The following is a 21,287-nucleotide window of genomic DNA, read 5'->3' as shown; positions in this document are numbered from 1 at the left end:
TTTTAATTTACAGATACCAGATGAATGTCGGTCGGCTTTGAAAAAAAAAATTAGGTAAAGATTAGGTTTATTATTATCATAATATCTCTATTAGTTTGTTATTTTGTGGTAGTTTACAGTTCGTAGATGAATCTTGATCGGCTTTGAAAATTTTTTGTGTGTAAAATTTTAGTTTAATTGTATTATTTTGATATCACTGTTATCGTATTATTTTATTGCAGTTTACAAGTGATAGATAAATATTGGTCGGCTTTGAAGAATTTTTTTATGTAAAGGATAAGTTTAGTTGTATTATTTTGATATCTCTATTATCATATTATTTTGTTATTGCTTACAGGTGGTAGATGAATGTCGATCGACTTTTAAAAATATCTTTGGTAAAGGTTAGGTTTAATAAATAAATTCTCCATTTTTACATACTCAAAATATATTAAATTTAATTATTATAAATATTCTATTTAGTGTAATGTTTGAACTGATTAAAGTAAGGTATATGTATAAGACGCGTACACCTAAATTAGTATTTTTGAAAAGGCTAGACAGAAGAAAAGAGACGAATTATGTGACTTGCAATTAGGATACCAAAAAAAAAAAAAAAAACACGCATGTTTCCTAGAAAATATGGGCAGTATGTTTTTTTCAGAAAATATACAAGTTTTGAAAATATTTAGTTTCATAGTTGAATGTATAATATAAGTAGAATTAACAGTTTAAACATGAAAACATTGTTTCAAATAGAGGAACCAACCAGTGCACCTGTTGGGGGATCTGTCAGTTTTGTATCTCTCATCACTTAAACCCCTTAAGAGAAATGGCAGCGGCGTTTTCTTCCATTCGTATTTCAGCTTCTCTCACTGCCAATTATAGGTAAATCGGGATACCAGCGGCGAAGGGTATTATGGTGAATTCACACCCTCGAAGAACTTGTATTCCGGCGATGGCTATGGGTATGACTAAATCAAATAGACATGATCATGACTCTTCAATTAATAATTCCAGAGAGGTAAACAATTATACTCACTCCTTATGTTATATTGTATGTTTAATTAACTGTACCAACTGACATGTTATTCATCATAATCTCTATTGATCACAGGTTGCTGACATTCCTCAAGAGCGAGATTTCACCGGTACCCCTTATATTCCCATATATGTTACGCTACCTGTAAGTTTGAATTTTACTTTTTGTTACAATTTCAATATCACTCACTCATCATTGTTAGTTATTGTGTGTGTGTGTGTTGTTGTGATCTAATTATCTTCAAAATAATATGACGACAGCTGGGTATCATTAACAGCGACTGTGAAATTGTTGATGTTGATGGTCTGCTCAATCAACCAAACACCTTGAAGTCAACTAATATTGACGGCGTCACCATAGAGTGCTGGTGGGGCATAGTGGAGGCGCAGACTCCACAGAGCTATAACTGGACTGGTTATAAGAGGCTTTTCAAAATTATTCGAGATCTTAAATTAAAAATACGGGTTAATTCTTTAGCTGCCTGCTGTATGAAATTGTATCTTCTTCAACTTGATTTTTTGTCTTCTTTGACTCTTCCTTTCTAAAATATTCTATTGAAGCAACTGAACCTTAAAGATTTCCAGGTGGTAATGTCCTTCCATGAATGCAAGGAAACTCTGGTGATGATGTTTATATTCCCCTCCCACAATGGGTCATGGAAATTGGTTATAACAATCCTGACATATTTTTCACCGATAAAGAACAAAGAAGAAACCATGAATGTCTCACATGGGGAATCGACAGGGAGCGTGTTTAAAGAGGACGAACTGCTCATGAGGTAATTTTTTTAAAATATTTTTTCTTCTTAGTTAATGCCTTTTTATATCAAAGTGTAGGAAAATAAAGTAGCTTAAGGTAAATACCGTTGCTCTTAATTATGTTAGCAGCTAGTAGAACACTTACTAAAATAGTGCTAAATTATGTCAATAAATTGCTATCGTTTGTTTTTATTGGCTATTCAAATACTCATCCAATAATCATGCTAAAGCTGTAACACTATCACTTTCTTGAAGAATTTTCATATGGGAGAAACAAATGAAGTTTTATGGTGTATCATTCCAATGACTAATTTGCTCTTATAGGTTTACTTTGACTTGATGAGAAGCTTTCGGATGGTGTTCAATGAGTTCTTTGAAAATGGAAGTATCTCTCAGATTGAAATTGGACTTGGTCCACGTGGAGAATTACGATACCCTTCTCATTCTGCAAAATTTGGGTGGAAATATCCCGGTATTGGTGAGTTTCAGGTAAGTTTAACCTCTCCAATGGTGATCAACAATGTGAATTCTTGTAGTCGATCACACCCCAAGATTAAATTGAGCTATATATTTTTGGGACCTTTTTCCCACGTATTTTATAATTACCTATGGTCTTTGATATATAGTTGTAATATATTATTAATCATGTATACTTACATCCTTAACAGTGCTATGATAAGTACTTGTTTAAGAGCTTGCAAAAGGCAGCAGAGACATGGGGAGCCTCATCCTTTGGTAAAGGATCCGAAAATACAGGTTCTATTAATTCGATACCACAAAATACTGAGTTTTTTCATGATGATGGCGAATATACTAGCTTTTACGGGAGTTTCTTCTCGCGTTGGTATTTTCAAGTTTTAATCGATCACGCCGATCAAGTACTTGGCTTGGCACATTTGGCATTTAGAGGCATTCCTATTGCAGCAAAGGTGGTAAAATGTAAATGATATTCCTTTAAATGTTATTTATTGATTTCGGTTTCTGATACATTCTGATTGGTGAGCAGCTACCAGGAATCCATTGGTGGCGCAATACTAATAGCCATGCAGCTGAACTTACAGCTGGCTTTTACTACCGTTGTTATTCTCAAGTTGCATCAATGTTGAAAAGACTTGAATCTACTCTGAATTTCGCATGTCTTGAAGTACGCACACGAGATGAGGAAAGGGAGTTTCTAAAAGCACTAGCTGACCCTAAGATACCAGTTGGGGAAAAGGAGTTTCTACAAGCATCAGCTGACCCTAACAAACTAGTTTTTGAGGTAACATTTGTTAGTTCAAAGTGTGTGCTCGAGGTTGCAAATATGCATTGTCGTCTCATGTAAATGGAATACTCAAAGTTCAATGATCCATTTATCGAATATTATGGTTTTGCACTTCTCTCTATGAATGGACATCGTTTGGATGGAAACCATCTGCATGCAGTGTAATATTCGTATGTTATCTCTGCTTCACTGGATATACTCGGACTTTGATTAAGGGGACACAAAATTGCAGGTGCTAATTGCTGCATGGGACGCCGACATACCAGCTGCGGGTGAGAACGCACGTCCGATTTACCATAGAGAAGGCTACAACAGGATTTTGGAGAATGCTAAGCCTTTGGGTGATCCATCTTGTAGATGCCGATTATCTGTTTGTAACTACCTCAGGTTGGGCCCAACTCTACTGGAGAAACACAATTTCATGGAGTTTGAGCGATTTGTACGGAAGATGCATGGTGGACACCCTTTCAATTAGAAGTATTGAGTATTTATTAAAATTTAACTCTGCAACTATTGACCTAAACATATTTCCTACGCAGTAGTGAATTGTTATCAATGATTGACAATGAAAATCATTCTAGCTTGTTGGTTTACGACATAACTATGAACTGAAGTCATTGATTTTTGGAATTCGATAGAAGATTTTAGGGGGAAAAATAATGGTGAGGAAAGAAACTGAATACTAGAAAGTGCAAACCAAAAGCTACTGAACAGAGTACGTGAAGGTGAAAGCAGAATATGTCGGATCAACAGGCAAATATGCAATAATACTACGAAAAAACTTATGGTGTGCCTCACATGCCACGTGGGTCAGTCAATTTGCTTGTTATATCAAGTGTCTTCCTAAAAAAATGAGCAAATTTATTGAATTGGTTTATTAATAGTCTTCGCTCTTTTTACTATGCGCCATTGATTCCACTATTATTAGTGAGGAATAATGGAACAAATCCTTTATATTTATAGAGAGAGGAGACATAATTCATATGGATATTGTAAAAGTGAAATACTTATCCAAATAAAAATGCGGGAGAGAGAAGAAAGATGCAGGGCCATTTGTCTACTTGGCTAGTCAAGCATGGGCTAATTCCTAGATCTTTGGGCTTTGATTACCGAGAAATAGAGACTTCACAAATAAAGCCCAACCACTATGTCCCACTTCTCTGTGTATTCACTTCTTGGATTTTGATACACAGGTCAGGGGTCACGCCTTAACCCACTACACAACCATGGTTAAAAAGATCTCAAACATTTCAAACAACATCCCACAACTTTCAACTTGAAGCTGTTCAGAAAAAGGAAAACTGCTTGGTTCAACATTGCAAAAATAGAGCAAACACAGAAAGACACCAAGTTCCACTCAAGACAACTTTGCACTTTCACTGAATCAGATTCAGGATTGCCTGAAAATCACAGATTTGCCACTTCTTTGACAATAGGAAGATGTACTTGGTCATTGCCTCGACCAGCCACAGTTAGCAAATCTATAGGCTAGACTACCTAATCAGTGAGGTGATCAAATACAGTTGCTCCTTTTTGGTAATATGTAACTATACTTGAGTACAGCTTCAATTCACATATAATAGAGTTGCAAATCTAAACATTAAAAATTTCGAACAATTCTCATTCTGAAACAGAAATTACAAAAATCTGAGAGTTGCATTTCAACAATAAAAATGATGAAAACCCTAATATTTGAATTTCAGAAAATAGTATATCTTGGCTAAGCAGTTTCTGAACCTAAAATTTCATAAAGAGGTGTTAGCATGCAACTCATTTCTTCTTTTCACCACCTCCAGCAGCCCTGAATCACAAAGGACAAAGATAAGCACCTAGTCAAACACACAACGGGTACGACAACGTAGGGGCAGGGGAAACAGAAATGGAACGTCAATAGGCAAAAAGGTACAATATTCACATTGAAAATGCTGTCAATTACCTTGTTTTACGGAGAACAGTGGACATTTCTTCACGCTTCTTCTTTGCTCTCTTGTGAGTGCCACGCTTCCTCTTGGCTGCCTTAAGAGCACGTTTGTCCTTTCCAACTTTAAGAAGCTCAGTAATTCTCTTCTCATAAGGTGCAAAACCAGCTACTTCTCTGACAAGGCTTCTAACAAAATGTATTCTCTTACTGGTTTTCTACACAAGAGCCAAAGAGAAGCAAACCTATCAGAAGTGTCTCCTATTGGACTTAGACATTGCAGAGTAACTTAATCCTTTTGAGTTTACATTCCAGAATGCCTAGCATCCTAAGCATTAAAACCCGAAGAGATCAAGTATGGAGAGGTGGTAAACTGGGCCAAGAGTGTTGCATTTTGTCAAAGACATCAATCTCCTATTTAAGGACAATCTTGTGGAAAGTCTTACTTACAATTATGCTGATTCAACCTGGCCAATCACATTATAAATTTATTGTTTACAAACAGAAAATTGATATGGAATAAATGTTAGTCGCCCTAATCTCTTGTCAACATTAGGTCACGCTCTTGTAAGCTGAATCATTGAATGTTTTACAATTCGAAAGATAAGAAACCAAGAAAAACAACTTACCCCTTTCCTTTCAGAAGGGCGTGGAGCCAATGCTTTCTTAGTAACAATGTGTCCTTTGTTAAGACCCACAGAAAGGCCTGTGTTTGGCTGCTTTGGAGTCATCCCGACAAATAACCAAGGCACGTAAGAACCAGACTAGTGATTGTAAGCAGCAATTATTCAACCATGATAGGCATAAATGTCAAATGTCTGGTTCTGATCATACAAACTACTTCAACACTCCTTGTGCATCAATAACCATACTTAATTAGCAGAATCTATGGATTTAAAAATTTTATGTGTCTAAATCAAAAGAACCTGTCACACTGTACACAGTAGCAGGTACTTTTATGTGAAAAAAATGCGTTCAAACGCTCTTTTTTTCGAAACCGGCAAAATCCACTAACCAAGTTGGCTTTGACACTTCCTACACTTGGAAGACATTCAAGAAAATAGCTTATATTCTAAAACTAATCTAAACCATTTGGGCACACTAAAGTTTATATTAGTTTATATTCTCAAAATAATCTAAAACAACCTCAGATACCAATACAAAAAAATTTAGATACCATGCCAAATACCAAGTTCATGTCTAACTTATTTCTTGCGGCAATGTTGTTTAAGAAAACATAACCAAGTGATGTAATCACAAAAATAGAGATCCAACTACCCTTTTGTGTGAACTAGATTAAAAAGGGAAAGTATATATGTATTCATCAAAACAATCCATATAGCTCAACAAAAATAAGCTAAGTAATTTCATTCCCAATAAAATCACCAAAACTATATATCCAACTACCCTTTATGTAAAATAGCTTAATACTCCCTAAATTAACTTTCTATAAACAACAAATAACATAACAGAACTGCGCGCACACATATATGTAATATACTAATATCCAGGGGCGGAGGAATCCCCTTGACTCCGACACTACTAATATATATTACTAGATGTCTATTCTAATGTAGAAAACGAAGCTCATATTACTGATTAAGCGTATAAATAGCACACTAACCTAATCAGCTCCAATAAAACTTTGTAACTCCAAGAATTTACACCAAGTACCTGGCACAAGATTTGTGAGTGAATAAATTAAAGAGAATCTTAGATATTTAGCTAGGGTTTTTCTGATTACAATTACGGCATTTATATTCTGTATATTGACGGGAAGAAGGGTAGTTTTAGTAATTAGGTAAGTATGATGATGTTTAATGTTTTGATGATAAAGCCCACGTAGTTTCTAATTATAGAGTTAGCACCTTCAAAATTTGTAAATGTGGCAAATACACCCACTTAAACTTCAGTAAATATTTTTTACGCTTAACTAATGCATGAAAATCTATGATATTAGTAAAATACACAATTATCCCCTCAAAAACCTTTTCAACATCTCTGTACCACCATATTTGTGGAGGTTACTTTTGTAAATAATATTATTTTTTTCAAAAAAATCATGCAATACATATTATTTTGGCACATCAAAGCAAAACATTACATTAAAAAATCTCAAAACTAATATTAGCATAATTAATACAAACATTATTAATTCATCATGTCTTGCATTATTTTTATACGCCTATTAAACAAGCCATAATAATGACAAGCAAAATAGACAGAAGGGAGGACAATATTGCTCCTCCTATTTTTTTTAATTGTCATGTTTCGCTTTTTGAAAATTAATTCAACTATTTTTAAAGTTAAATTATGTTATAATAATTTAATATTTTAAAATTAAAATTTAAATATTCAAGAATGATACGAAAAGTATTTAAGCATTCATAGAATAGAAGATTTGTCCAAAATTTTCTCATATCAATATGAATAAAAACTAAATTTTAAAGCATTAATAAAAACTTATATTATTTGATTCTTAAAATAAAACTATAACAACTAAAATGGCATTCCTTCTTTGACCCTTTTGATATGTCGTGTCCCATAACTATAGATCAGATCCACCAAACAAGAAAGATGGAGTGAGCATAAAAAGAAAAGAACCCAAGAAAACAACTTCCATTTTTATCTATATGAACACTAATTAGAATAGACACATTAGCTGGGATACAAAACTACAAGTATGACAAAAGTTAGCAAATGTCAATAATTCATAAGAAACCACCTTTCTTTCTTTTTCCTTTTTGTTCTTTTTTTTTTTTTCCTTATCACCCTTGACAAGAAACTTCTACCAACCTCACAGAATATATACCAAAATTATTGAAACTGTTTTCTCCACACACACAAATCATAACAAAACACAGGCCATCATCATTACTTGTAAACCATAAAAAAAGTACTACTATTAGTATTAGTTGTAAGTAATTAAACATAAAACCTGTACAATTAGAGAAAGGATCTTGGCATAATCCCAAAATATTCTTTCACTCAATTTGTAAAAGGACCCCACAAAGATTGGTGTTTTTGACTCTTAGTTGCAGGTGTGCTGCTGCTTTTTATCCCATTTTCCCCTTCAGAGTGATTTCTCTCTTTTTATGTTTTAAAGTTAGCCCCTTTTTCTCCCTTTCTTCTAGTATTTTTCTTGAAGTTTGTATTGATGATGATTACAGTTAGTGTTTGCCCAGTTGTTGTACCGGTAATTTAAGGTCTTTTTACTATTGTTTTATGAATAAAGTTCCAATCTTGATTATTGAGTGAATAAAGATTCATAATTGTGATTCTCCCATCTGTTGTAGCCTTGGTGGATAGAATTACCTGATATATTTGTAGTTGTTGCTGGTGGGAGTTGGCCGGTGGATTTAGTCTAGGTGCGCGAAAGATGGTCAGGACAGCATGGTTATACAAAAGAGACTCATAATCTTGATTATTGAGTTAGCTCAACTGGTTTACAAAACCTTGTAAAATCCAATATGTGCTCTACAAGAAATGACCGATTTGCTGAACAGTGTTGTCATTCATTTTCTTGAAAAATAGTTGGTCGTTGTTGAATTGTTAGAAGATGAGTGTTTGGTAGGGACCAATGTCAGTTGCCTGTTGTGTTCCAGTTGTTGAATGTGTATATTGTTTAGCTTGTGTACGTTGGGTGTGGAAGAAGTTCCTTTATACTGCTGGCCGTGAAAGTGAAAATTGGGGACTTGCAACTGCTAGTGAATTTGAGCCAGTGCCAAGGTTTTGTAGATATATTATAGCAGTATATGAGGTTAATATTAGAAACCCCATATGGACACCACCTGGAGGATATGGCATTGATCCAGATTGGGTGATTGTAAAAAGAAGTCATGAAGATACCCAGGGGAAAGTATCTCCTTATTTAATCTATGTTGATCATCAGAATGCTGATATAGTTGTAGCAATTAGGGGTCTTAATTTGGCTAAGGAGAGTGATTTTTTGGTCTTACTCGACGATAAACTCGGGCAAGCAGAATTTGATGGGGGGTATGTTCATAATGGTTTGTTAAAGGCAGCTGAATGGGTTTGGGAAGCTGAATCACAAGTTTTAAAGGAATTAGTGGAGAGGTATCCCGATTATACCTTGACATTTGCTGGGCATTCTTTAGGAGCAGGGGTGGTAACGCTATTGACGATGTTGACTGTGAAGAACAGAGAAAAGTTGGGGCTCTTAGACAGAAAAAGGATCAGGTGTTTTGCAATTGCTCCTGCAAGGTGTGTCTCACTGAATTTGGCTGTGAGATATGCGGACATCATAAACTCTATTGTACTTCAGGTAAGCATGTAGGTTCTCTTTGTTGTCTGATACACTTATCTTCTTTACTTTTACTAGTTCTATTGGACTTAATGTAAAGGTCAACCAGATAAGCGAGTTCGGCGATGTTTTCCTTTTTTTGATACGAGACCATGTAATCTTTTTTCTTTACTTAAATTTATCCTAAGTGGCACATAGCTTGTCTTTTGGAATTAATGCTTCACATTTGAAGTACAATGTTAAATAGCTTGATCTTATTGCATAGTGTTAATGTATCTGTCACTATGAGGTAGTTTACGACGCTGTTTCTCTTCAGACATATGTAACATGAGAAGCATTTGGATGGTGCTTATATTTTAGTAAGTAGTGTGTCTTATCCTTGCTGTTGTGGGATGAAGTGACTTATAGTTTTGAGACAGACAATTACTCCCTGCAATTAGTGAATCAAATGTTGTTAGTTTGAAGGAATTGAACTGTTATTTGGAAGCAAAATCTATTGGTTGGATGTAGAGCTACACTTACAAAAAAATGTATGAAGGAAGATACGTTTCTGATAATCAATATGGTCTAATATCTCATGTATATTTCTTTTCTTGTTGGATGCTCTATGTCCAAGATATACCTGTTTGTTTAGAATTTATGGTCGCATTTTGACACATCTTTTCCATGACCAATCAGGATGATTTCTTACCTCGGACCACTGTAGCACTGGAAAATGCTTTCAAGTCACTTTTCTGGTAAAAGACTGCAGGTCTTCTCTCCTTTTAGCTTGACTCTTGATGTCCATGTTATATGTGATTTTAAAGTAAATATGTCAAAATACAGCAGTTACTTGATTGAGTAATTAATAAATAGCTTAGTTCACATGCCATATGCCAAATCAAATATGTGATTTTTGAAATAATTGTTGGAGACTCACAATTGATATCTGTACCATAGGCCAAAACGGATATGTAATTTGATGTCTATGCCATGTAATTATTGGGGTGTGATATTCACTCCACAACTGATTGTACAGCTGCCCAAACCCCCAACTCTTGATTTGTGGTATCGCTTTGTGATTCATAAAACGGAGAAAATTTAAAGATTAAATGCAAAACTTTTTAGCATGACAGACTATGACAGTCTAAAACAAAATCTCTGCCTGCTTACTGCAAAATGGAATTTCTAGCCAATTTGATGTTGAACACTTTTACAAATGGCATTTCCTAGTAAATCAAATATACTTCCCTTACTATAAGGAGCCCAAAATTTCTTGTAAACTTACAGTGGGAAGCTTGATGAATGGAGTTATTAGTGTCACTGTTAGGGGAAATGAGTAATACTACGTTTTTTTATCTTCATTTTTTTGATACTTGAATATTTGGTTCATCATTGTATCAGGTCATTTGTTCATGATACCAAGAGAATAGTATGACAGACCCATAGGCTGACAAGTGTTGTTTTTCTGTAGTTTACCATGCTTGATGTGCATAATGTGCCTGAAGGATACATTCACCATGGAGGAGAAGATGCTAAAAGATCCAAGGCGCCTTTATGCTCCAGGTCGTCTTTATCATATTATTGTCAGGAAGCCCTTCAGGTAAACGAAATTCCATTTGCACATACAGATTCGTGAAATAAAATGGTCAAAATTTGGCAGGATTTCATGTGCTATCTTTTCACCAGTATTATTAGAATTTTGGTACCATTTAAGGACCTAGCTTGGCTGCAAAATTTATACTTGGTGTGCAATAACTAAACCTTAATCCCAACTAGCTTCCTATAATGCTAAGAAAAAGAGAAATCTTAGTAACAAACTTCTCTTTTACCATTTCGGAGTAGTAATTTTTAGATGTATAGATGCGAATCTTTGAACCTTTATACCAGGAATGCGCTGATGCATAAACTTTCTTCTTTTCTCTTTGCCTCTGCTGCAGCTTTGCTAATATTAAACCCATTGTGAGGACTGCTATACCTGTTGATGGACGATTTGAGCACATAGTTCTTTCATGCAACATGACATCCGATCATGCAATTATTCGGATATTGACAGAAGCACAAAGAACTATTGATGTAAGTTATCTGCAGCTCCATTCTTTAGTGGGCGTAGCCTATTGAATTCATACTGAAGTACTGAATGTCATATGAAACTAAAACAAAATTCTTGCTGTTGGTAAAGTTAAAATGCTTAAGATTTTATGGCATTAGGGAATTTGATTTGTTAGAGGACTTTGTTAGAACAGATACATGGGAGATATCAGTTTTCAGAGAGTGGATCCTTGCGCATTTAGATTTTTTTCGTTTAGAAATCATGGTCGGGATACAGCGTCGTTGTTGTAGTAGATGTCTTGGTAAATGCATAGTAATTTGATGTGTAAATGTAGCTTTATTAGCCTGTGGAGGTGTCACAGCCTACAGCATCTGAAAAACAAATTCTTGTCAAGTTTGTTTAACTGTGAGAACTTTCTGGAAAATGATTAGTTAAAGCTAACATTCATATTGTTATTCATGAAATCTTATGCACAGTTGATGTTGGAGAGACATCATAGTACAGAATCTATGAGTATCCCCGTTAAGCAGAGAATGGAGCGACAGGCATCTCTCGCTAAGGAGCACATGGAAGAACACAGGGCTGCTTTGCAAAGGGCAGCAGCACTAGATGTGCCCCAAGCATATTCTCCTTCTGCATATGGAACTTTCCGCGACATAGAGGATGGGCAGGCTTTTGGAAAACCGGGGGAGTCCTCTCTCACAATTTCCAAAAAGAGAGAAAGCTGGGATGATTTAGCAGAGCGTCTTTTTTCACACAGATGAGTAAGGGTGAACTAGGTTGAAGCAGCAATAGATTTGTCAGTATCATATTCACTCTTTGTTCGTTAGCGTCTCTTGGAATACATTTAATGCCCACGTATAGATTAGTAGGTCGGCGTTTAGAAGAGAACTGGCAAACACGTCCCTTGTTAGTTCACTAGTTGCATCAATTACTATGAAGGATAGCATGTACCAAGATCACATCAGTTACCTCCGAGGGACAATTTTGGGTGCCCAAACATCAATTACAGTAAATATGAGATGAATCAAAGTTCAGGTCTCGATTACGTAGTTGATGTAGTAATTGCCTTAACATCTTTTGCAGATCCAAAGATTGTTGAGCTGAACATATGCTTAAAATACGTTGTTAAGGCCCATAACAGAATTTCAGCACCTTGCAAGCTGATTAAATAATCTATATGATAAATACATCACTGTTTAAAGATCCAGTTTCCTCATTACTAGTAATCCATCCATTCAGCAACTAAAACTAGTTTTGCTTTCTACAATAGAAATCCTTTAAGACGTCATGTGATCATCTTCAACATGAACCAGACATCTTAGGTCAAGTTGCAATACAACATTGACCAGAGGATACACGGATAGCAGTGCAGCTTCATCATATTTCGAAGTGTATCCTTACACTATACTACAGAAATATAACCCCACATGCGCACAAGCTGAAGATTGCCTGCTCTCCTGAACTATACTTACATTATACTGCAAAGAATATATAATCCTGCTTTCCCAGAGGAAGAGGAAACTTATGCACATTTTGAAGATTACTTGCTCTCCCTAACTATGATTGGAAGTCAAGGACGGCTTCCCCTGCAAAACAGAAGAGAAACCTATAAGATGATCTTGGGGATGATAGGTGAATAAATAGCTGGCAGAACAATAACCTTCATTAAGAAACTATTTATTTGCACTAACTGAGATAAACATGTTTTATAATCAATTTATTCACTGGAAGAACCTTAGATGATGAAGGCAATGAGCTGACTTATGATATGATGTCCATTAGCCATGATTTCAACTAGCATCTCCCCCGGTAACTACTTAGCAATTATCATCTTGCAAGACAACACTTGATGTGATGAATATTCATCTCATAGACAATAACACTGATCCTAAGTCCAATTCATACTGATACCTAAGTTTTGTAGACATGTTTTGAACCCTCAAGTACTGATTCAACTAATTCTACCCAAATTAATCGCAAACTAGTCTACCACAAATCTACCAAAAGAATTGATTGAAAGACGGAAAACTTCCAATACTTTACCATGCATACGCTTAACAAATCGTTCAAATTCCATGTAGTTCTGTCCGTCCATGAGAAGGGGACTGAGTCTAAGGTAGGTAAAGGCAAAAATATGCTTCCCATCCGGATCATTGAAGGGTTTCGCTTTTTCCAGTAAACAATTGTAGCCTCCTCTATCATGACACAGAAGTGCGTTTTCACTGCAGACTGGCAGAGAAACATCCCAAGCAGCATTCAACACCTGTAATGAGATGTTCAAAGGCAGCATAACTTAATCTGCAGTTAGCATAATGGTTCGACCATGCAAGTAATGGCAAATTGTCTATTTAGTAGACATTTTATCTTTCAGAAGAAATGAAACTCAAGCTTTAGAGCTCAAAGCTTACTTGCCAGGCTAATCCCTCAGGATCAACTAGAGCCTCAGAGAAGTCAACCGCCTGCTCTAACATGCTCATTTCAGCACACTTGAAGTTCAATGCAGCTCCATGCTTCTTTAGCATTGCAGCAATCACAATATAACCATCTCGATTGCTCGGGTTATAGAACCCAGCTGTTAATTCAGCAGCATGGCCAGCTGTCTTATACCACCAATGAATTCCTGATAGCTGCTTAGATTTAAAATATGGTAGAAATTGGATCAACTATACCAAATATAATGAAGCCTCTTTGCTTCTAGCGAACTTCTAGTACAAGACAAAGCAAGGATAATCTACTTTCCAATTCAAGTGTATGAATTTCATTAAAATGAGTATTTGCAAGAAAACCTGAATGATTACATTTCACAAAAAGGGATTACTGAGACTTAGCAGACGAAAATGCATCAGAAAGTCAGCCAATAGAACCGCCAGCAGAAAAGAAAAAAGGCATACTTACAACAGCTTTCTTTTTTGGATTTTTTCTGAGTGTTCGGATTTGAATTTGAGAAACTTAATTTTTTTATAGAGAAGTAATATTTGGCTTGTCATCTGCAAGAATACCATTAAAACTCTAAACCGTTTTTGAAGAAAACCACTTTCTGAGTGTTTGGGTTTGGATTTGAGAAAAATGGTATTGCTTTTTCGTTTTAGAGAGGTGGTGTTGGGCTTGTCATCTGGAAAAATATCCATAAAGCTATACACTAGTTTTTGAGGTTTTCATAACTGACTAATGTTATTTTGTGCAGAAAACATTTTGTTATCCACTATGGCCTCAGAAACCCAAGTGCGGACCTAGTCTGGATTTGCAACCAATATTTGCTCCTAAGATGTTTTGGTCAGTCTGAGACTATCCTGCGCAAACGGAAAACCCTGAAGTCATTAATGGTGCTTTTGGACCAGTGAATTAATCAACTATGTCTCATTTAGAACTAGCTCAGTCAACTATATATATTTTCTATATTCATCAATCTGATCATAGGCGGAACCTTCAGTGTAAAGCCGTGAACTTCATACTCCAAATCCAGGAGGTATCGGCTCTTGGAATTCTTTAATAGCTTAGTTGATAAGCTTTATGGAAACCCCACTTGATAAATAAAGCAAGTTAGTTAGCAATGCCTTGGTGGATTGCCACTCCTGAATCATTTCTACTAACTACCAAATTGCTTCAACAGGTAAAGGCTACCAAGGCTGGACAAGATGACAGATGGAGAGAATAAATAAGGTGCCAGCAATGTGGACATGACAGCACAGAAACCAGTTACTCCTTTTCAGTTTTCAAGCAAAAAGTTAAGAGCTTATTACTTGTTAAGTGCCTCTAATAGTGATTGTTAGTTGAAACTTGACCGCTGACTGTTCCACTATAATTTGGTTTGAATCTGTCCCTTGATTCAAGCTTCTTGAAATTTGTTTAAGAAAAAGAGCTTTTTTGTTACTCAAAAGAACATCAACACAAACTAAACAGCATTCTATGATATGCATAAGGACAATTATAGGAAAGCTCAAAACATGTCATGAACACTCCCTATTTAATTATATCATCGTGAGGAGGATTTTTTGGATAAAGAAAATAATAAATAATTAGTATAAAAACGAAAATCAAAGGAAATTACTTACAGACAGAAGAAAAGGCATTGTTGCCATATTATAATTATTATTATTTAGATAATTGGCATTATTTTTTGTGGTGAGAAGAATATAGCAACTGGTAATGCATTATAAATTAAAAACTATTTCCCAAAAGATGACTAACCTTTGCGGCAATGCATGTCCCATCAAAAGCTAACTTGGCTAAAGAAAGCACACGATCTGCATGGTCAACCAGAACTTGAGAGTACCAGTTGAGGAAAAACCTACCATAATACCCATCATAATCACCCCCATCACAAAAAAATCCAGTCTCCTGTGGCCGTGAATTGTAGGAACCAGCATTATCGGGTGCTCGTGCCCAGAATGAGTGTCCTCTTGCTTCAGCTGCCTTTTTCAGGCTTTTCAGCAAATACTGGTCATAACACTATGGGAGACAAGAAAGTCATATTGATGCCATAAATGATTACAAACATGTGATAGAAATACACCTTTGGATCTAATTTTTGACAGAGATCCTAACACAGCATAATCACTTAAGACACGCCCTTTCTTTTCAAGTCTGACCTCAGGCAGGAATACAGTGATGCATAAGCAGATATAATTTGATAGTCAAATTCTTTTGCATTTCATACAAATCTAAGAAATGTCAATTACGAATCACAACTTCAAAGAGAATTAAAAAGAAGTTACCTGGAATTCACCAACTCCGGGATACCTCCAGCCATGTTTTACAGGATTGGAGGGATATCTTAGCTCCCCACACGGGCCTAGTCCAACTTCAACCATAGAAATGATACCATCCTCAAAGAACTCATCAAATCCAACTCGAAAACTCCTCATATAATCAAAATAGACCTGCATTAATCAAAAAGCTAAATATCTGGTTAAGATATTCCTATATCCTTTTTTACGAATATCTGGGTAAGATATAATCTATGGCAAAGGTAGTCACGTAAAGAAGAAAATTGGAGTTCTATGAATTGTAAAACCTCTTGAAAGCAAATCTAATGTGACAAGATGGCAAGCAAATCTTCTCTAAAGCAAATACCAGCATTTCAATTGCTGTGATTTTTATTTTATTTTCAGCAACCCCTTGACAATGTAGCAATAGTAACTCCCAATCAATTATTGCTGTTGAGCGTCAAATATACTGAGAACAATAAACAATCTCCAAAATACAGAAGTTAAAAAGGCAAAAATACTAAAACCATGTTAGTTATCCTGTTCATGACAACCACTAATATTTTTGATAATGGTATAGGATCAGTACAACAACTAATTATACACAACTCTGCATCTTTTTTTTTTGGTTAGATAAACAAAATTGCCATTACTTTTTCTTTAACCCCTTCGTAGAAGTTCCCCCACTTTGTTCTCCCTTGGTGACTCGAACCCACAAACTCAAGGTCTGAGGTGGAGGGTGCTTACCACTTGAGCAACCCTCTCTTGTCCAAAATTGCCATTACTTATCTCAAAAAAAAAGTATTGCACCAGTGCTAGAGGTCAGTAAAGCTTCAACATGAAAAAGATACACACAACTCGGAATATTTTCACTTCACTGGCACATTTGGTTGTCTGCAAAATTGGAAGTTTTTGTGGTCAATAGAGGCCCTATCCTCGATCCAAAAAAGAAGAAAGATATATAAGAAATGTTCTCGTAACCTCAAAATAACTAGAAGACATTCATTACACAAATATTCATATAATCATTAGAGCACTAGGTCATAATCATAAGAATGTGTGCAATCTGACAGGTCATACCTCTACAGCAGTGCGACCTCTCAAAACTCGTTCTTTGTCAATTCCCCATGAGAGACATTCAGGGTTCCGTCGTCCTGCTCTGTCGGTAAAATATATGTCAGGATTGCTTCGACCGATTTCGGATACCCAGTGAGGCAGTGGAATGCAAACATCATCACCAATGTTACCTCCGCATTCATGGAAAGACATCATAACCTGATTCCAGTTAAAACCTCAAAACATTGCAGTTCAAAACGATGCAATAATAATAGTGACGGTCACAGGCCCCTTCTTTAGGAATTAAGTCCTTACTCTTTTTTTTTGGAATAATGAATTAAGTCCTTAGTTTTTCACGTAAGCAAATTGGATGAAACTGAAGAACATGGAGTCGTAACAAAGTGCATACGAACTCACCTTTATTTTGAGTTTATGCTCCCTCACAACTTGAAAAAGTCTTTTGTATCCATTCCAGTTATATTCCTGTGGAGCGTTCGCTTCTACAATGCCCCACCAGCAGTCCACCATCACACCATCAACATTAATTGACTTTAGCATTCTCAACTGCTTGACTAGACCATCCGCATCAACAAGCTCTGACTTCATATTAATAACTCCTAACTGCCAATATAACATGCAAAAAAGTATCAGGTTATCTACAACTTGAGGAAAGCTGTAAAACAACAGTCACTCGTCTTCTGAAGTTTTAAGAGGAGTGGAGTAGATTGAAGACACAAATTCCATGTCAAAAGGATCAAGCTGCAAGGGAAGTGGAGAAAAGATACAGAAGATTGAGAAACAGGAAAAACAGGGAAGAATTAACAAGGTCTAAGTTCAGAAGCCTCACGGGCAGCATAACATAAACAGGAATGTAATGTGTCCCAGCAAAATCACGCTCCTGTAACTTTGTGTGCATGTCAATAACCTAAAAAATATTTCAGAAATATTAGCATTATCAAATGTTCTTACAGGCCCATTGAAACAGCAACTCTATGGTACAAAAAGGTATTCAAACAAAAATGTCAACTTCACACATATGACACCCCACATATACGGGATTGTAAAAGTAATTTTTCTTGCCTTGACACATCTATAGATTCCACACAAATGAATTGACAAAGGGAAAATGTGTTTGTACTAATTACATGTTTTACAATAGATTGAAGCTACTCATTTCACCTGCTTGTCAATTGAATCAACACACCCTACAAGAAATGGGTCATTTTGTGTGACTTGTCCATTTGCCACAATGGCTGAAGTTTGTGATCGGGCAGTAGATGATGAATCATAAGGGGATGAACTAGGTACAAAAACACTTTTCATCTGACAGGCACTCTGATCAGCTGTGTTCTGAAACCCAGACGTCATGCTTTTCAATGCAGCTGGTGGAGTGTGTTGTGTAGGTATATGTGGAGATAATGAAGTCACCATTGTGGTGGATGTCCCACCAGCAGTACCCGTACCCTGTAAATATTTGAAAAAAGAACACCACAACGGGGTTTTCTTAAGATCTACTACAAACAAAACAAGATTGATGTGTAAGTATCGGTACAAAAATCCTCCAAAACATGATCTTTCATCTTGCCTCACTTAAAAACAGTGAGACTAAATGTGAACTTTGTTATAACGGAAAAAAGGACAAAGCTTGGCTTAAAATGGTGGAGGAGAGTTGCCTGTGGTTGTGATCTTGAGGGAAAGGTGGTTCCATCTGGAAGAACAACCCAACCTGCTTCCCTTGCCAAAGCAGCAATTACATCATTGATATCAGCCCTAACTCTAAGGTTATAGTTCCCATGCCTTCGGAGTCCAGCCAAGATCTTTGCAGTAATAGCTCTTCGCTGTCGCTCCCTAAGCTTTGTTCTTTCCTTCTCTTCTACTGGCCTACATCTACGAGATCCCCCAGGGGTTGGTTGCTCCTGATATTGCTGATGGTGTTGAAACCTACTACTGCTGCTAGATCCATGTACCCCATCAAAACCTGCCATTGCATGCATGGCAGCATTCTTCTCTTCGTCGTCATCATCCTCATCATCTTCTTCTTTCACATCCATCCCCATCTCTTCGTCATCTTCATTTGTATCATATCTCTGCATCTCTGATGCCATTCCAGCTCTTCTTTTTCCAATTTAACTTGAGTTTTACTACATTTCAAACTTCAGATATAGATGGCATTGCCTACACGCCATGTCATGCTTCAGCATAACAATTGGACTACAGTATTCCAGAAGACATTTTTGATATGATTACTGAAGCTTGGCTCTTCAGCTCCCTGATTTCGACAAAGAATTTCAAAACTAAAACATCAATATGTTTAGACCACAAAAGGCATTTCAAACAAAAGACATGAAGAATGGAGCCACTATTAAGGTATTCCATTAGGACCAACAACTATAAAAATCTTAACACCAATAGCCAACTTATAACAAATGAATCATATCCTCCCAAATTGCACGTCAATATTCATACAGGTTTACATTTTATAAACCATTATATATCAAAAACACTTACACTATAGAGATTAGCTAAAAACCAAATGCAGATAATCTTGAACAATTTATTTGGAAAGCGGTAAGCAACTTATGGATCCAGTAAAAACACACTCTTTCTGGTGTATTAACTTAAATGCCATGCACAAAATGAAAGAAAATGTCTTCCCAAACCCATCTAGAAGCCACCAACAATTCATCAACTTTAACTATCTGAGCTAACAAATAAAACATGATTTTTGGCACTGAATTATAAAGACATTAATTTTTGTTTATATTTCAATCTGGCTACATCCCAATCCCGAATCAGTTGAACTTGGCTACAACAACAACAACAACAATATACCCAGTGTAATCCGGGAGAGTAGACCCTTAGCCTCTATTCAGATTCATTATATATATATTATTTATTTATTTTGTTTATTTATTTATTAATAACTGTAATAATATATGGGTCAGCTTTTGTGCACCTCGACTAAATCCAAGGACCTCCCACCAACATAAGGTATCAATCACCTAGTGTGTGTTTTTTCTCTACTGGGATTTATTCAATTATATATTTTTTTTCTCAACAAAAAAAAACATCCTTTAGATCATTTCCAGCTAAATTTTCACATAAAAAAAAAAAAAGAAGACGTAGATGACTTACAGAGGTCTCGTTTCGCATCTAATTGTTGTAAGACATGCACCGAAGCCGGAAGGTTTTCCGATCACATAACAGTTATTCCGTCGAATTGGCCGGAGAAGAGTGGCGAGAGGATTTTTCCGGCGAGAGAAATTTTCCGGCGAGCATGCGAAAGATAGGGTTTCTCACGCGTGTGAAGGACGCCAAACGTGTCTAATCGTATGCTTGACACGGATCAAGTGCGTGCTTTGGGACCTTATCTTTGGAGCGTGCGATCCACACGTGCGAAAATGAGAAAAGTATGGTAAAAAGAAAAGGAAAATTTGTGTGATGCCAACTTTTATGTATGAGAAATGTGATCCACTTTTTGATATAAATTTTTAGAGCACAAAAGTTTTACTTATATTGTTAGCCTATAACTTAAATTCAATTTAAGAAATATTTGACAACTTATGCATTTTCAACAAATTAAAAAAAGGAGGAAAAGGATTAGAAGGACATAATGCTAGAAATGTAACCCAAGCTCTTTCATGAGATAAATGAAATCGTTTGCCCTATTATAACTTAAATAGAAAAAAATAATTTATTTGATCTCTTAAATATAAAAATAAGAAAAAGCTAACAAAAATATGAAGGATTAGAAAACTATTTCTCGCACTGAAAATTCGGCTTGATAATTTTGATTTTTTATTTTTAATTGGTGGAACGAAGGTTGAGGAAGATAGTGCCTATTTTGGAAAATCAATTTAGATTTATGCATAGTCGCTCGATGACTGAGGCAATTCATCTAGTGCGGAGGCTGATTGAACAGTATAGAGAGAGGAAGAGGGATCTGCACATGGTGTTTATCGACTTGGAAAAGACATATGACAAGGTCCCTAGGGAGGTTCTTTAGAGATGCTTGGAGGCGAGAGGGATCCAGTGACGTACATCCATTCAATTAAGGACATGTATCATGGGGTAAAGACTTGGGTAAGGAAGGACGATGGGAGGGGACTCTGGGCATTTCCCGATCTTGACAGAGTTGCAACAGGGATCGACTCTTAGTCCATTTTTATTCACTCTAGTGATGGATATATTGACGCGAAATATTCAAGAGGAGGTACCGTGGTGTATGATTTTTGCGGATGATGTAGTTTTGATTGATGAGTCGG

At 36.0% G+C, this 21,287-nt stretch overlaps 3 protein-coding genes and 1 pseudogene across 6 annotated transcripts; 2 read left to right on the top strand and 2 right to left on the bottom strand.

The window, feature by feature from the left end:
• Nucleotides 1-597: 597 nt before the first annotated feature.
• On the top strand, nucleotides 598-3,626 carry LOC107839181 (annotated as a pseudogene).
• A 927-nt stretch (nucleotides 3,627-4,553) lies between these two features.
• Nucleotides 4,554-6,783, bottom strand: LOC107839182 (60S ribosomal protein L36-2). Of its 4 annotated transcripts, none has more exons than XM_016682567.2 (4): nucleotides 6,586-6,738; nucleotides 5,591-5,812; nucleotides 4,980-5,179; nucleotides 4,554-4,844 (listed from the first exon to the last, which is right to left on the bottom strand). In XM_016682567.2, exons 2-4 carry the CDS (start codon nucleotides 5,690-5,692, stop codon nucleotides 4,814-4,816), a joined length of 333 nt encoding a protein of 110 aa, XP_016538053.1. In that variant the 5' UTR covers nucleotides 5,693-5,812; nucleotides 6,586-6,738; the 3' UTR covers nucleotides 4,554-4,813. The 4 variants fall into 4 exon arrangements, with proteins under 4 accessions (XP_016538053.1, XP_016538054.1, XP_016538055.1 ...); XM_016682568.2 differs by having other exon boundaries at nucleotides 5,591-5,785; nucleotides 6,586-6,731; XM_016682569.2 differs by having other exon boundaries at nucleotides 5,591-5,725; nucleotides 6,586-6,730.
• Nucleotides 6,784-7,586: 803 nt separating this feature from the next.
• On the top strand, nucleotides 7,587-12,365 carry LOC107839184. The gene is made up of 5 exons (XM_016682571.2): nucleotides 7,587-9,246; nucleotides 9,904-9,962; nucleotides 10,679-10,807; nucleotides 11,145-11,280; nucleotides 11,734-12,365. The coding sequence occupies exons 1-5, from the start codon at nucleotides 8,542-8,544 to the stop codon at nucleotides 12,019-12,021; spliced, it is 1,317 nt and encodes a 438-aa protein (XP_016538057.1). The 5' UTR covers nucleotides 7,587-8,541; the 3' UTR covers nucleotides 12,022-12,365.
• A 17-nt stretch (nucleotides 12,366-12,382) lies between these two features.
• On the bottom strand, nucleotides 12,383-20,549 carry LOC107839183 (beta-amylase 7). The gene is made up of 11 exons (XM_016682570.2): nucleotides 20,158-20,549; nucleotides 18,696-19,291; nucleotides 18,202-18,486; nucleotides 17,870-17,947; nucleotides 17,440-17,643; nucleotides 17,047-17,241; nucleotides 15,976-16,140; nucleotides 15,449-15,709; nucleotides 13,669-13,887; nucleotides 13,304-13,523; nucleotides 12,383-12,846 (listed from the first exon to the last, which is right to left on the bottom strand). Exons 2-11 carry the CDS (start codon nucleotides 19,125-19,127, stop codon nucleotides 12,818-12,820), a joined length of 2,088 nt encoding a protein of 695 aa, XP_016538056.2. The 5' UTR covers nucleotides 19,128-19,291; nucleotides 20,158-20,549; the 3' UTR covers nucleotides 12,383-12,817.
• Nucleotides 20,550-21,287: the final 738 nt, after the last annotated feature.

Source organism: Capsicum annuum, chromosome 8 (assembly GCF_002878395.1).
Source record: "Capsicum annuum cultivar UCD-10X-F1 chromosome 8, UCD10Xv1.1, whole genome shotgun sequence".
Lineage (NCBI taxonomy): Eukaryota > Viridiplantae > Streptophyta > Magnoliopsida > Solanales > Solanaceae > Capsicum > Capsicum annuum.
The sequence above is the reverse complement of the archived record's forward strand: the minus strand, read 5'-3'. Positions and strand labels throughout refer to the sequence as shown.

What these genes read in the sequence shown, in the direction of transcription:
- LOC107839184 (XM_016682571.2), top strand. Translation starts at nt 8,542, where the DNA reads ATGTCAGTTGCCTGTTGTGTTCCAGTTGTTGAATGTGTATATTGTTTA. An exon ending in GCTTTCAAGTCACTTTTCTG is followed by an intron (nt 9,963 to 10,678) that starts GTAAAAGACTGC and finishes GTTTTTCTGTAG; the next exon opens with TTTACCATGCTTGATGTGCA. An exon ending in ATTGTCAGGAAGCCCTTCAG is followed by an intron (nt 10,808 to 11,144) that starts GTAAACGAAATT and finishes CCTCTGCTGCAG; the next exon opens with CTTTGCTAATATTAAACCCA.
- LOC107839183 (XM_016682570.2), bottom strand. Translation starts at nt 19,127, where the DNA reads ATGGCATCAGAGATGCAGAGATATGATACAAATGAAGATGACGAAGAG. An exon ending in CCTCAAGATCACAACCACAG is followed by an intron (nt 18,487 to 18,695) that starts GCAACTCTCCTC and finishes AAATATTTACAG; the next exon opens with GGTACGGGTACTGCTGGTGG. An exon ending in CCGGAGTTGGTGAATTCCAG is followed by an intron (nt 15,710 to 15,975) that starts GTAACTTCTTTT and finishes TGTCTCCCATAG; the next exon opens with TGTTATGACCAGTATTTGCT.
- LOC107839182 (XM_016682566.2), bottom strand. Translation starts at nt 5,692, where the DNA reads ATGACTCCAAAGCAGCCAAACACAGGCCTTTCTGTGGGTCTTAACAAA. An exon ending in GCCCTTCTGAAAGGAAAGGG is followed by an intron (nt 5,180 to 5,590) that starts GTAAGTTGTTTT and finishes GCTCTTGTGTAG; the next exon opens with AAAACCAGTAAGAGAATACA. An exon ending in ACTGTTCTCCGTAAAACAAG is followed by an intron (nt 4,845 to 4,979) that starts GTAATTGACAGC and finishes TTTGTGATTCAG; the next exon opens with GGCTGCTGGAGGTGGTGAAA.